The sequence below is a fragment of the Periplaneta americana genome, chromosome 16, assembly GCF_040183065.1.
Source record: "Periplaneta americana isolate PAMFEO1 chromosome 16, P.americana_PAMFEO1_priV1, whole genome shotgun sequence".
NCBI classification, from domain to species: domain Eukaryota; kingdom Metazoa; phylum Arthropoda; class Insecta; order Blattodea; family Blattidae; genus Periplaneta; species Periplaneta americana.
Genome location: NC_091132.1, coordinates 179,954,185 through 179,967,013, shown reverse-complemented (window position 1 = coordinate 179,967,013; position 12,829 = coordinate 179,954,185). Strand labels below are relative to the sequence as shown.

Sequence of the window (12,829 nt, the reverse complement as noted above, 5' to 3'; positions counted from 1 at the left end):
TTCTGTAGTTAGCCCTTAACCCATTGAGAATAAATACTGGATAACTTTCGGCGCTGGACAGTGGACTCATTTTGCTGGCATTATATCCTTTGTTTCACTCAGACACTAGATAACCATTCCAGTTGACAAAGTGTCGTAAAATAAATCACTTACAAAATCAACCAAATTCGTGCCTAGAAATTGAATTATTCGTTCATATATAATTTCTACTATTGTATAGTAGTTAAATAATTATTCTATAACAACCATTTTCCTCCAGTTTGCCGTGGCACACTCGAAAGATCCGGTGGTGTGCAGAAGAATACCGAATATGGCTCAAGTCATCCTTTGGTAAACACAATGTAGATGTGCGAGCAGCAGAGAAGAGAATGACTGACGGACATCTAGAGTATCCGGATCACTAAAATTAGAATAACGTGCCAATCTTAAAAAATATAGTATTTTACTTGGCTTCATGCATTAAATACCTTAACAACAAATGTAATGATATTGTGTTTTCAAATTTCCTAAAACACAAATTGAAAACTCGCATAGTAATCACACTGATATTTCATTGGAATAATTTTCTGGTATTAAATTTTGTATTTCAATCTTAAACTTCATATAAGAAATACAAAAATTGTGCTAGTTCAATTTGTGAATAATACGTATTTTTAATAATTTGAAGTGAAAAATTTTTCTGGGTTCGGGTATCGATCCCGGAAACTTCGGCTGAACGCATCAACTCTCTTACCAACTGAGCTACCCAGGAACTTCACCCGACACTATCTTAATTTTTTCTTTTATGTCCACATAACTTGAGTGGGCTGACGAGATGCCAGTTACCCACATCGAGTGCACACAAACTCTGTGTGACTTGAAATTGTGGCTTTCTATTAACGTACCTACAGTAACGTAAATATTATACAAATCTAGCTTTCAGGTAAAGTTCCCTGGAAAGCAGACTTGAGTAATTTCAAGGAAAAAATTGTGCAGTGGTCGTGCCAGGTATCGGTTCCGGCAGTAACAGATGAAGTTCCTGGGTAGCTCAGTGTGTAAGAGCGTTGGTGCGTTCAGCCAAAGGTCCCGCGATGGATGTCTAGCCCCGGAACAATTTTTCCCTTGATATGATTCAAATCAGCTTCACAGGGACTTTATCTGAAATCTAGATTTGCATAATATGTTTTTTTTTTCTAGCGTCTTTTGCACCTTGCGTCTTTTGCACCTTGCGTCTTTTCACCATTCATCATATTATCATTCCTCGGTATGTTGACTAAAAATATGTGATATAAAATTGAAAATATTTTACATAGGTTGGATAAAAAGTAATGGCAACACTGCTGTCACGTGACGATGGTGCGTTCGAGAGTTGCCAGCTGTATGGACATGAACAAGGACTGTTAGATGAGTTAGTGTAGCCAGTGGCGACAGTACTCTGTCAATCTACTGCAGTGTGTAGAACGTTGACTTTCATAGGGATAGTGCGAGCATCCTAAGACCACGTTTACAAAACTAGAGCAACGTTCCTGGATCAAAATTGAAGTGACAGGAGGTCGTAGCGCACAAGAATGTGTTCAGGGACTGCATGAAGCATATGCCAATGCAGCGTTGCCATATCGCACAGTGGCACGATAGGTTAAAGCTTTCTGGGAAGGCAGGGATGTGAAAGTGATGTTCATTGTGGCGTATGACATTGGTGGGGTAATACTGCACCACGCTGTACCTCCAAGGCAGGCGGTAAATGCGGACTACTATTGCAGGTTCCTGCAGCACCACCTTCGTCCAGCCCTCAGGAGAAAACGACGACACTTGGGGGTACAGAACCCCATCATTCTTCATGATAATGCAAAGAGTCACACGCTGCTGCTGTCAAGGACCTCTTGCACCGCTGGCAATGGGAGATTCTGGAACATCCTCCATACTCACCTGATATGAATCCATGCGATTACAATCTCTTCGCCAAAGTGAAAGAACCACTGCGAGGGACCCGGTACAATACCAGAGATGAACTTATCCGTGCTTTAGGGCGGTCAATACGGAACAAGAACAAAGATGTACGCGCTGATGGTGTACGACACCTTCCAAACATTTGGCAAAAGGTGATAAATAAGGGCGGCGACTATATTTAAGATACGTAAATGTTGTACCCCTGTGAATAAAGCCATGTCAGAAATATCGAACTGTTGCCATTACTTTTTATCCAACCCATGTATTTTATATATTAATGCATATACATTTATTTCATTCGTCTATATTTTATAGTTACTCATTCCCTTCTAAAACAGTGAAAATTCCCGTGCTGTTTGGGAAGAACAGCTTTAGATTATACGAGTGTGCTGCAGGATTTTAAATTACACCTTTATTGTGCTACATATTGCAAAATGTCGAAAAACGCTTTTCTATAATGGAAAGAAATTCCTCACGAGAAATCAACCCCCAAGAATTGTCTTCTGCTAGACATAACACGATTTAAGTGCAGTTCCATGGAAACTGAAATCGACGTGCTTTTGTTTAATGTAAATTGTGCTATCTGTTTTATTTGTTCTGTATTTCTAGGAAGATGAGAGTGACGTGGACACAGTGAATGAGGACCCGAGTGTGGAAGTAACGGAAGAGGAGAACGAGGTTTTTACCGAAAGGTGAGTGTGGTATGCGAGTCTTACATAGAGAGCTCATTGTGTTTGAAGTGTCTGTTTACTTGACTGTCAGAAGAACTGTCTGTCTAAATCATACTGCAATAATCAGCCTTCATATTCATTCTCTAATTCTCTTGGTATCTAGTTCTCATTTGATTAATGTCCTGCTGAAATCTTTCCCCATGGTCTTTCCTAAAAAGTCTCGATTTTCAGTGAAATAATCTAGTTTGGCATTCAAGAAGTGAACTTTTACACTCATACTGCAGCCCAGGATTTTGAAACTCTCCAACATATATTTTTCTACAATTGAGGACCGTTTTTGCAAAACTTGCTAACTGGAAAATTTTCAAAATTCAGATTTTAATGGATTCGTTAACATAAGGCAGGCCTCTACATGATGTTCAAAGCGTCTTGGTAAAATTTGGGTTATTTCTCGTCATTGTAGTGTGTCAAAGTGTGATCGTTTTTTCAACACTTTCATTCTGCTGTAAGTGAGAGATATAGCAAAACTTGCTTACTATAGTGTTTTGTCTCTCGTGTAAAATTTAGTTTTTTCAGTTAGCAAGTTTTGTAAAATTTCCCTAGCAAATTATGAACTACCATTTTGAATCCATTCCAAGTGCTTTTCTCGAAACTGTTCATTACGTTTACAAATTGTCTTACATTAATTAGCCGATTTTATTAATTCATTCATTCATTTATATACTGTATGTAAATATTTATTTATATTATAATGATACAGAATGGCAAGAAAATCGCTTTTTCAGCCTGTAACAGTTCTTTTGGGACTAGTACTTGACAGGATGATGATGATGATGATGATGATTATGATTATGATGATACAGAAACACAAGGAATAATATATAAAGAGAAGTGACCTACTGATTGCATAATACACATATATTGTGAAAACTGTATTGATAGCAATTAATATCATATTTTTAGAAGTATAACCATTATCTTCATCCTAAAAATAAAATCGTTCTCAGTTCCCGATTTTATTTTCTTCCCTACTCCAGTTATGTGTTTTATTTAAAGAACGTTAAATACATGGAATAGGGTTACATCAGCTTCTTGTCTATGCGGATGACGTGAATATGTTTGGAGAAAATCCTCAAACGATTAGGGGAAACGCGGAAATTCTACGTGAAGCAAGTAAAGAGACAGGGTTGGAAGTAAATCCCGGAAAGACTAAGTATATGATTATGTCTCGTGATCAGAATATTGTACGAAATGGAACTATAAAAGTTGGAGATTTGTCCTTCGAAGTGGTGGAAAAATTAAAATATCTTGGAGCAACAGTAGCAAATATAAATGGCACTTGGGAGGAAATTAAACGCAGAATAAATATGGGAAATGCCTGTTATTATTCGGTTGAGAAGCTTTTATCATCCAGTCTGCTGTCAAAAAATCTGAAAGTTAGAATTTATAAAACAGTTATATTACCATTTGTTCTGTATGGCTGTGAAACTTGGACTCTCACTTTGAGAGAGGAAGAGAGATTGAGGGTTTTTGAGAATAAGGTTCTTAGGAAAATATTTGGGGCTAAAAGGGATGAAGTTACAGGAGAATGGAGAAAGTTACACAACGCAGAGCTGCACGTATTGTATCCTTCACCCGACATAATTAGGAACATTAAATTCAGACGCTTGAGATGGGCAGGGCATGTAGCACGAATGGGCGAATCCAGAAATGCATATAGAGTGTTAGTTGGGAGGCCAGAGGGGAAAAGACCTTTAGGGAGGCCGAGACGTAGATGGGAAGATAATATTAAAATGGATTTGAGGGAGGTGGGATAAAATAGAGACTGGATTAATCTTGCTCAGGATAGGGACCAATGGCAGGCTTATGTGAGGGCGGCAATGAATCTCCGGGTTCCTTAAAAGCCAGTAAGTAAGTAAAAACATGAAATATTCATACCTTAAATACTTGTATACTCTGTAACTAGCAATACCCTGCACTTTATCGACATTAATTTTTCCTGCCACGAATTTAACTAACATAGTTGTCTGGGTCATGCCCTTTAAGGGTATATGTACGTGAACGACCACAAATATTATCAGGAAATGCAGGCTCTAAATTTCTAAAATTTTATAACGAAATGAACTCACAATTAGAAAAAAATTACAAGGTACCACAACAAGACTTATTAGAACTTAAATATCTGATAAAAATATGAAAAAGGTTACTAATAATATTTTTTAGAATTCACTTTCTACTGTAAATTAAATTTTTCCAAAATTTGACAATTTTCACACATAATATGTCATATCGCCACAACCATTGGAGATAGAATTCTGAAAATTTTGTACACTGATTTAACATGCATTTGTGCAAAAGGTAGACTACAATAATGCCGATTTCTTTGAAAATAGAACAGTTAGGTCACAAAAAATTATGTAAATTTTAATATATTTTATATAGGATAAATAAAAAATGAATTGTATTAAAATAGACAACTCTACATGTCTGAGAGTAGTCTACTTTTCAGAAATAAGTGTTTATTATATGCAGGAAAAATATTAAAGTGTCAGAAAGACTATAACAATGATACGGTTACCAAATGATGTAACTGCAGAATTTGTTTGTTTGTTTTTTTTTTATACTTTGATAAAACTGATTTGAAAAATATTATTAGTAACCTTTTTTATACTTTTATCAGACATTTAAGTTCTAATAAGTCTTGTTGTGGTACCTTGTAATTTTTGTCCAATTGTGAGTTCATTTTCTTATAAAATTTTAGAAATTTAAAGCCTGCATTTTCTGATAATATTTGTGGTCGTTCACGTACATATACCCTTAAGGAATGATAATTCATACATTTATCTATGTGATAGAGTACTTGACAGATATCTACATTTTCCAGCACTACTGCTATAATGAATTATTCTGTATCGAAATTTTCGAATACTATACAACAATCCGTCAAGACTTGTACACTGGGTTAAAGTCTATTTCAGTGGTTCCACATATATCTTTTGGCGATAATCCTGAAGTCAGCCTCTGTCATATCATGAAGGCTACAAAATGATGTGAGGCAAAGTATATGCCCCTCAAATCTAAACTTTATTTTGTGGACATATCATCCCTTCTTCATACTTCTCTTCCCGTCTTGGAATGGGACGGCATCGCATCAGTGCTTGTAGATACGCGTCCTGTGCCATCTGTTGCCTCCTGTTCCCAGTGTTACATGCATTCAGTAATAATAATAATAATAATAATAATAATAATAATAATAATAATAATAATAATAACGTATGTATGTATTTATTTACACTGCAAGTGGGCAAGCACCCGGTGGCAGTGGTATATACAATATTAACAATACACAATAAAACGATAACCAATACACAATAAAATTTACAATACACAATATAATTTTACGACACATATACAATTTTACACACAATACAATAAGAATACACAATACAATTTAACACAATAATAATAAAACATAAAATAAGATACCTAATTTTACAATACAACCTACATAATTATCTATAGGTCCTACATAAGTTTCAATAGTCTTTCACTTTACTCTCATCTCATTCCCTGTAGTGGCACTATGACGCATTTCACTGACACTTTAGCACACATTTCACTGACACTCTGTAACACATTTCACTGACACTATAGAACACATTTCATTGACGCTATAAATTATCACTGATCGGAACTGTTCACTGCACTGTAAAACCATAACTTCACTGACTCACCTCGCTTCACTGATACAACAGTCCAAATAAGTCAAATAATTACTTATAAACAGAACTACATTTAAACTAAACATTTCTAGTCTAAGGCCCTCTTACACGCTATTTTTAAATAATTTACAATTCAAACCGAGGAAGTAAACTCGTCAGCCTAGATAAATACATGTCACCTTAAAAAATTAAATGTTGAATGTCACCTTAATTTTAATTTTCACTTTATATACAACTTTTTAAATTATTCTTGAATCTCCTTAACAAAGGACAGCCCTCAAAGACCGCTGCAGGTAGGTCATTCCAATCATTTATAGTTCTATTTAAAAATGAGAATTTACCTACATCCGTTTTCTGTTTCCTACATTTGATTTTAAAATCATGATCGTTCCTACCATAGTATGTTGGCTTTTCTAACCGAGCCGTTATGTTTACCCATGCTTTCTGACCTAGATGTGCTCTGTACAATGATGTTATTCTAGTTTTCCTACGTCTGTTTTCCAAAGTTTCCCATTTAAGTTCTTTTATCGTATCGTTTCCATCTTCTCTTTTACCTTTAACAAATTTCGCTGCCCTATACTGGATTCTTTCTAAGGAATTTATCTGGTATATTCTATAGGGATCCCAACACGTAGTTCCGTATTCCATTAACGGTCGCACTAACTTTAGATAATAATAATAATAATAATAATAATAATAATAATAATAATAATAATAATAATATTTATTTGTCAGAAACCAGTGTACAAGGCCTGGATATGACATCGTCAGGTTCGATAATATACACATGCACACATACACTCACACATGCACAAACAAACTTAGCACAAATAAATATAGATAAGTAAACAAATAATTATAAGCAGATAAACATACATAGTCAAATAAACAAAACAAACACTGAGAGATAAACAGAATATGCAGTAGGTTAACACATTTATATATTGACAAAAGTATAATTAAAATACAAAGAGACAAATTAAAATATAAAGAAAGGGTTACATTTCTAAAATACAGTATTTACATCACACTCCATGAATTCACTCAATGAATAGAAAGGTCTGTTCAGCAACCATCTATGTATGCAGGACTTAAACCTATTTATTGGTAACTTTCTCGCCTCCAATGGTAGCTTATTAAATATATTGATGGCATTAAAAAGGCAGGTATTTGAGCTCACACTCAATCTGCACCTTGTGTAATGTAATTTATCTTTATTTCTAGTGTTGAAGGAATGTATATCTGATCTAGTCTGATAAAGATCTATGTTGGATCTAAGGAATATCAAGGTTCTGTAAATGAATAGATTCTAATAGTAGAATAATAGTAGTATGTAGTGCTTCCCTTCCCTGCCCAGTTTTTGTTGGTGATTTTCCTTCACATTTAAGACTTCTGATCTTATTCCTTTTCCATTTTTTCCTCTTTTCACATTCTTTTTCTATTACATCACGTTCAGAATGATTACTTCCACTAACCATCTCGCAGTCGGCCATTTCCCTTGTATAAGTTGACTGATCCGATACTGTTACCAACTAGTGACGAAATATGTATGGAAATCAGAAACAAACTAACTCCATGAAGTAAATGCCTTTTTGATCTCCATGAAATATTTAATGGCTTGTAGTTCTCTACTTTCATTATGCGTAATAGATCGACTATTCGTCATATTTTTTGTATTCGACAGATATTGGAGAAAAAATGGTAGTATAAGGGTACAGTACATCAGTTATTCATAGATTTAAAAAAGGCATACAACTCGCTTAAGAGAGAAGTTTTATATAATATTCTTATTGAATTTGGTATTCCCAGGAAACTAGTTCGATTAATTAAAATGTGTCTCAGTGAAACTTACAGCAGAGTTTCTAACTAATGCTTTTCCAATTCACTGCGGGCTAAAGCAGGGAGATGCACTATCACCTTTACTTTTTAACTTCGCTCTAGAATATGCCATTAGGAAAGTTCAGGATAACAAACAGGGTTTGGGATTGAACGGGTTACATCAGCTTCTTGTCTGTTCAGATGACGTGAATATGTCAGGAGAAAATCCACAAACGATTCGGGAAAACACGGAAATTTTACTTGAAGCAAGTAAAGAGATAGATTTGGAAGTAAATCCCGAAAAAAACAAAGTATATGAATATGTCTCGTGACCAGAATATTGTACGAAATTGAAATATAAAAATTGGAATTAATCTTTCGAAGAGGTGGAAAAATTAAAATATCTGGGAGCAACAGTAACAAATATAAGTGAAACATGAGAAGAAATTAAACGCAGAATAAATATGGGAAGTGCCTGTTATTATTCGGTTGAGAAGCTTTGTCATCCAGGCTGATGTCAAAAAATCTGAAAGTTAGAATTTATAAAATAGTTTTATCACTGGTTGCTCTGTATGGTTGTAAAACTTGGATTCTCACTGTGAGAAATGAACAGAGATTAACGGTGTTTGAGAATATCGTTCTTAGGAAAATATTTTGGACTAAGAGGGATGAAGTTACAGGAGAATGGAGAAAGTTACACAACGCAGTACTACACGTATTTATTTTCTTCACCTGACATAATTAGGAACATTAAATCCCGACGTTTGAGATGGGCAGGGCATGTAGCACATATGGGCAAACCCAGAAAAACATATAGAGTGTTAATTGGGAGACCGGAGGGAAAGGGACCTTTGTGGAGGCCGAGACGTAGGTGGGAGTATAATATTAAAATGGATTTGAGGGAAGTGTGATATGAAGATAGAGACTGGATTAATCTAGTACAGGATAGGGACCTTTGGTGGGCTTATATGAGGGCGGCAATGAACCTTAGGGTTCCTTAAAAGCTATTTGTAAGTAAGTTCACTAGTTACCTTCAGATTTAGATGTTTTATGTTGTATGTTAATAGTTTTCTAGATTTAAAATTTTTCCCAACATAAAGAAAAAATGAGAAAATTGAAGTTTCTTGGTTTTTGACTTCCACGATTCCGTTGTAAATAACATAGTTGCAGGGCTTTGATTCCTCTGTCACTAGGTTGATGTTCACAAGATAACAAATACCAAGGTACAGAATAATGTAGCGATATGAATTTGCTCATGATAACGCTTACTACCAAATGGAATCAGTTATCAACCACTGCCAAATTATAAAGTGAGACAAAAAACAATAATATAGATATTTAATTTATTGTAAGAATAATTGTTACAATAAATTTTAGTTAATTTACAATCTAAAGTTGGAAACACTCGCGCAAAATAGCGAGTTGGTGTCCAAAACCATTAAATCAAAGATTAGTGTTTTTTTTTTTCTTCTAGCATTTTCTTCGACTAAGGTCCGTAACACACTTAAGAGTTTTCACTATCACAGATCACACCTCGCTATGATCATCTATGCACTGCCTTCATGCAGAAAGCATTTTTCTATTTATAGTAATCACTCGTTGGGAGAAATGTTATAGGTTATGTATTTATGTATATTGTCGTACTTAAATATATAACCTGTAAGTATATTTTCGTACTTTACAAATTACGTACGGACGCTATGTTGAATCTGAATATTCAGATGATGAAGAAATGGAGTTACATGAACATATTTTGTTCATGAAAAGAAGAAGTAGGCCTAAAATTAAAGCCAGAAATATGTGAAAATCACATTGTATCTTACGAAAATAAGGGCTAGTTTTGGACACTGGTTTCGATTTGAATGATGATACGTTTAGGCGTTATTTCAGGTTCAATGGACCTCAGTTCTTTTTTGCCATTCATGATATGATAGAGAATTCTTTGCTATGTTCTGATTAAAATTACGTAAACTGTTAAGACATGTAGATACATTATTTCAAATGTTTAATTAATACTATTAAATCTCATCTAAATAAAATATAGCCCTAATTATATTCAGGTAATCCGATATTTGTCTCCAGATTTCTTCTTTAAGTTTCGTGTTTTTATAGTTTTCATCCCGTGTATCATATAGGCCTAAATAGGCCTACGGGTGACATCGTACATGTTCGATAAGTTTCTGACTGCAATTATCAGCTATCTTTTCTCATTTTCAAATAAAAACAATACAATTCATCGCCACTTGTGATATCTTTTTCTACATTCAATCGTCATAAAGAGTATAAATGTCAAACATCTTTGATAAATGTGTCAAGAAAATTCGCTGAGCTACCGATTCCAGCGAGAAACTCGCGCGAGGTTTTTGCTTCGAACGAGAATCTCTTCCAGCGTGTGGACGTCCATTTGAATCCATTGTTATGATTTTTTTTTATTTTCTCGCAACACATTTCTCGCTGGCGAAAACTCTGCAAGTGTGTTACGGGCCTAAGGTAATGTTTATAGATAGAGAAATACTTAGTCTTCTGCATAGCATCCCAGGTGACCATGAAAGAACCAGAATAAAAATGCATTCAACTGAAAAATATCACTATGAAGAAAGAAAACATAATACCTATGTAACAAAGAAAATATAATACCTATGTAACAAAATTTGAAATAAATATACAATTAAAAAAGAATGACATAATAAAAGAAAAATCTGTAAGATGAAGAATACAACTAAAAAAACCTAACTACAATATAAATGATTATTAGCTCTGTGGTAGCGTGTCTGCCTCCAGACTAGTCGGCCCGGGTTCGATTCCCGGTGGGGTCAGCAATTTTAATATAGGAGAGGGACTAGGAGAGATGGTGGTGTACAATTTCTAATCCCTAGATTGTGCACCAATATGCCTCGGTTAAATCCCAAATCTCTCCGCAGTGCATATGAAGAGAAGGCATATGTCACTGTTGATAGTGATTCGTGCGTCGGTGCTATTCAATAGGAGCTGGCTACGTGCCGGCACCAGGTTTCCCATTCTTCCTTCCTCATCTTTATCATCATCATCATCATCCCGACACTATACTTACACGAACACTTACACATACGCTCTCCCTAGTACACGACATAACCCGACGAAGTGGTGTACAACTAGAAAATGGGTTACAGTTCTGCCATCTATCCGCAGCATGCGGAACCCCAATCACGCAAGTGAAGTGGGTAGGCATTAGATACTCACACACACACACACACACACACACACACACACACACACACACACACACACACACATATACAAGGAATATTGCAATTTTTTTCAAATTTAACTATAATTTGATTAGTAAAGCCGAAATAACGTAAAAAGTAATTTGTGAATTTGAAGCTTTTACCTGAAGCGCCAAAAAGGTGACCCTTTACCTCCCATGCAATTTGAGGTACGTTATAACTCTCACTAAGCTGGGGGATGCATGGACTATGTATGGCACGTAGCTCGATCACCATTCTTTTCAAAGTGGACTGTTGGGTCAAGAACAATGCCTTGTTTTGCTGTTCTGTTGATGCTACCTTTGCATATCTGCGTTTTCCAATTAGTGTTATTGATAGTATTTACGTACAAATTTTATTGGTAAGAATCTCGTTTTATTGAATTTATTTTTTTGACTATTACACTTTTACTACGCCACACTACTTTTGACCAATAAAACGGTACGAAAGGACGTCTTTCAATCAATCAAGGCTGCTTATCGCACAATTTTATCGCGTCCCTAGCATTTGTTTAATTTTATGGCATCCCTAGCATTTGTTTATTTTTATCACTACCCTAGCATTTGTTTCTTTGTTTGCCAACATTTCAAACTGCACTGGTCTGGACGTCAAAAAAACAGAAAATTACAAACCACTCCAGTCTATGCACAGCACTTTCATATATGACTCGCATTGGCATTCAAGAACAAGAATTAATAAAGATCACTGGTCATAGCTATGCATCTTCCCTGAAACCCTGTTTACAAATAAATGAAGAGCACCATTCGGAAATCCTGAATAAGTTGAGGGATACACCATGTACATCACCGAGTTCACTTCTTTTACGCACACGTCCAATATAACATCAACTGAACCACCAACCACGAAAACATTCAAATTTGAAAATTGTACCTACTTTCAAAAATTGTTTCTTTTAAAATTATTCATGTTTATTTTTTATTTCATCATCTTTAATAAAAATGTTTCTTGTTTATTTCATCATCCCTAATTAAAACTTCTCTAACACTCGTTCATATTATTTAGGTTATGTAATAGCTTCTGCTATATGACATTATGAATAGTCACGTATCAGAGATTGATTAATACTAAGATTTATTGCAAATCATCTGTCAAGTGACGTTGATTACTGGGATCAGAGTAATTGAAGTGGAATACAACTGTTTTAATAAAAATGAAACTGAATCAACAAAGCCTTCTTGACCAGTAACCATCCACAGAGTTCAATGAGGATTCCATAGTTGGCGCAACTGATAAGAAAAGACACTACTGCCATCTATTAGCGTAACATTTATAATGTTGAGATGGTGCAGATTTGAAGACAGTTTTGTATTTTCGTAAGTCAATTAATATATTATTGTATTGGAGTACTTTTTTCCTTCTAATCTTTATATACTTTCTTCTAATCCTGTAATAGTCAATTAAATCCCACTCGAGTTTTGATTTTCTC

The 12,829-nt window shown here is 35.0% G+C and overlaps 1 protein-coding gene across 3 annotated transcripts in view; it reads left to right on the top strand.

Moving 5' to 3' along the window:
* LOC138692115 (zinc finger protein 665-like) overlaps positions 1 to 12,829 on the top strand; it is a 39,953-nt gene that overhangs the window by 14,770 nt on the left and 12,354 nt on the right. Inside the window, exon 4 of one of the 3 annotated variants that reach the window (XM_069815079.1) lies at positions 2,536 to 2,618. In XM_069815079.1, the coding sequence (XP_069671180.1) occupies positions 2,536 to 2,618 (83 nt within the window). Of the gene's footprint in view, positions 1 to 259; positions 459 to 1,739; positions 2,289 to 2,535; positions 2,619 to 12,829 lie in introns of those variants that run through there. The other 2 variants (XM_069815080.1, XM_069815081.1) reach the window with 2 other exon arrangements.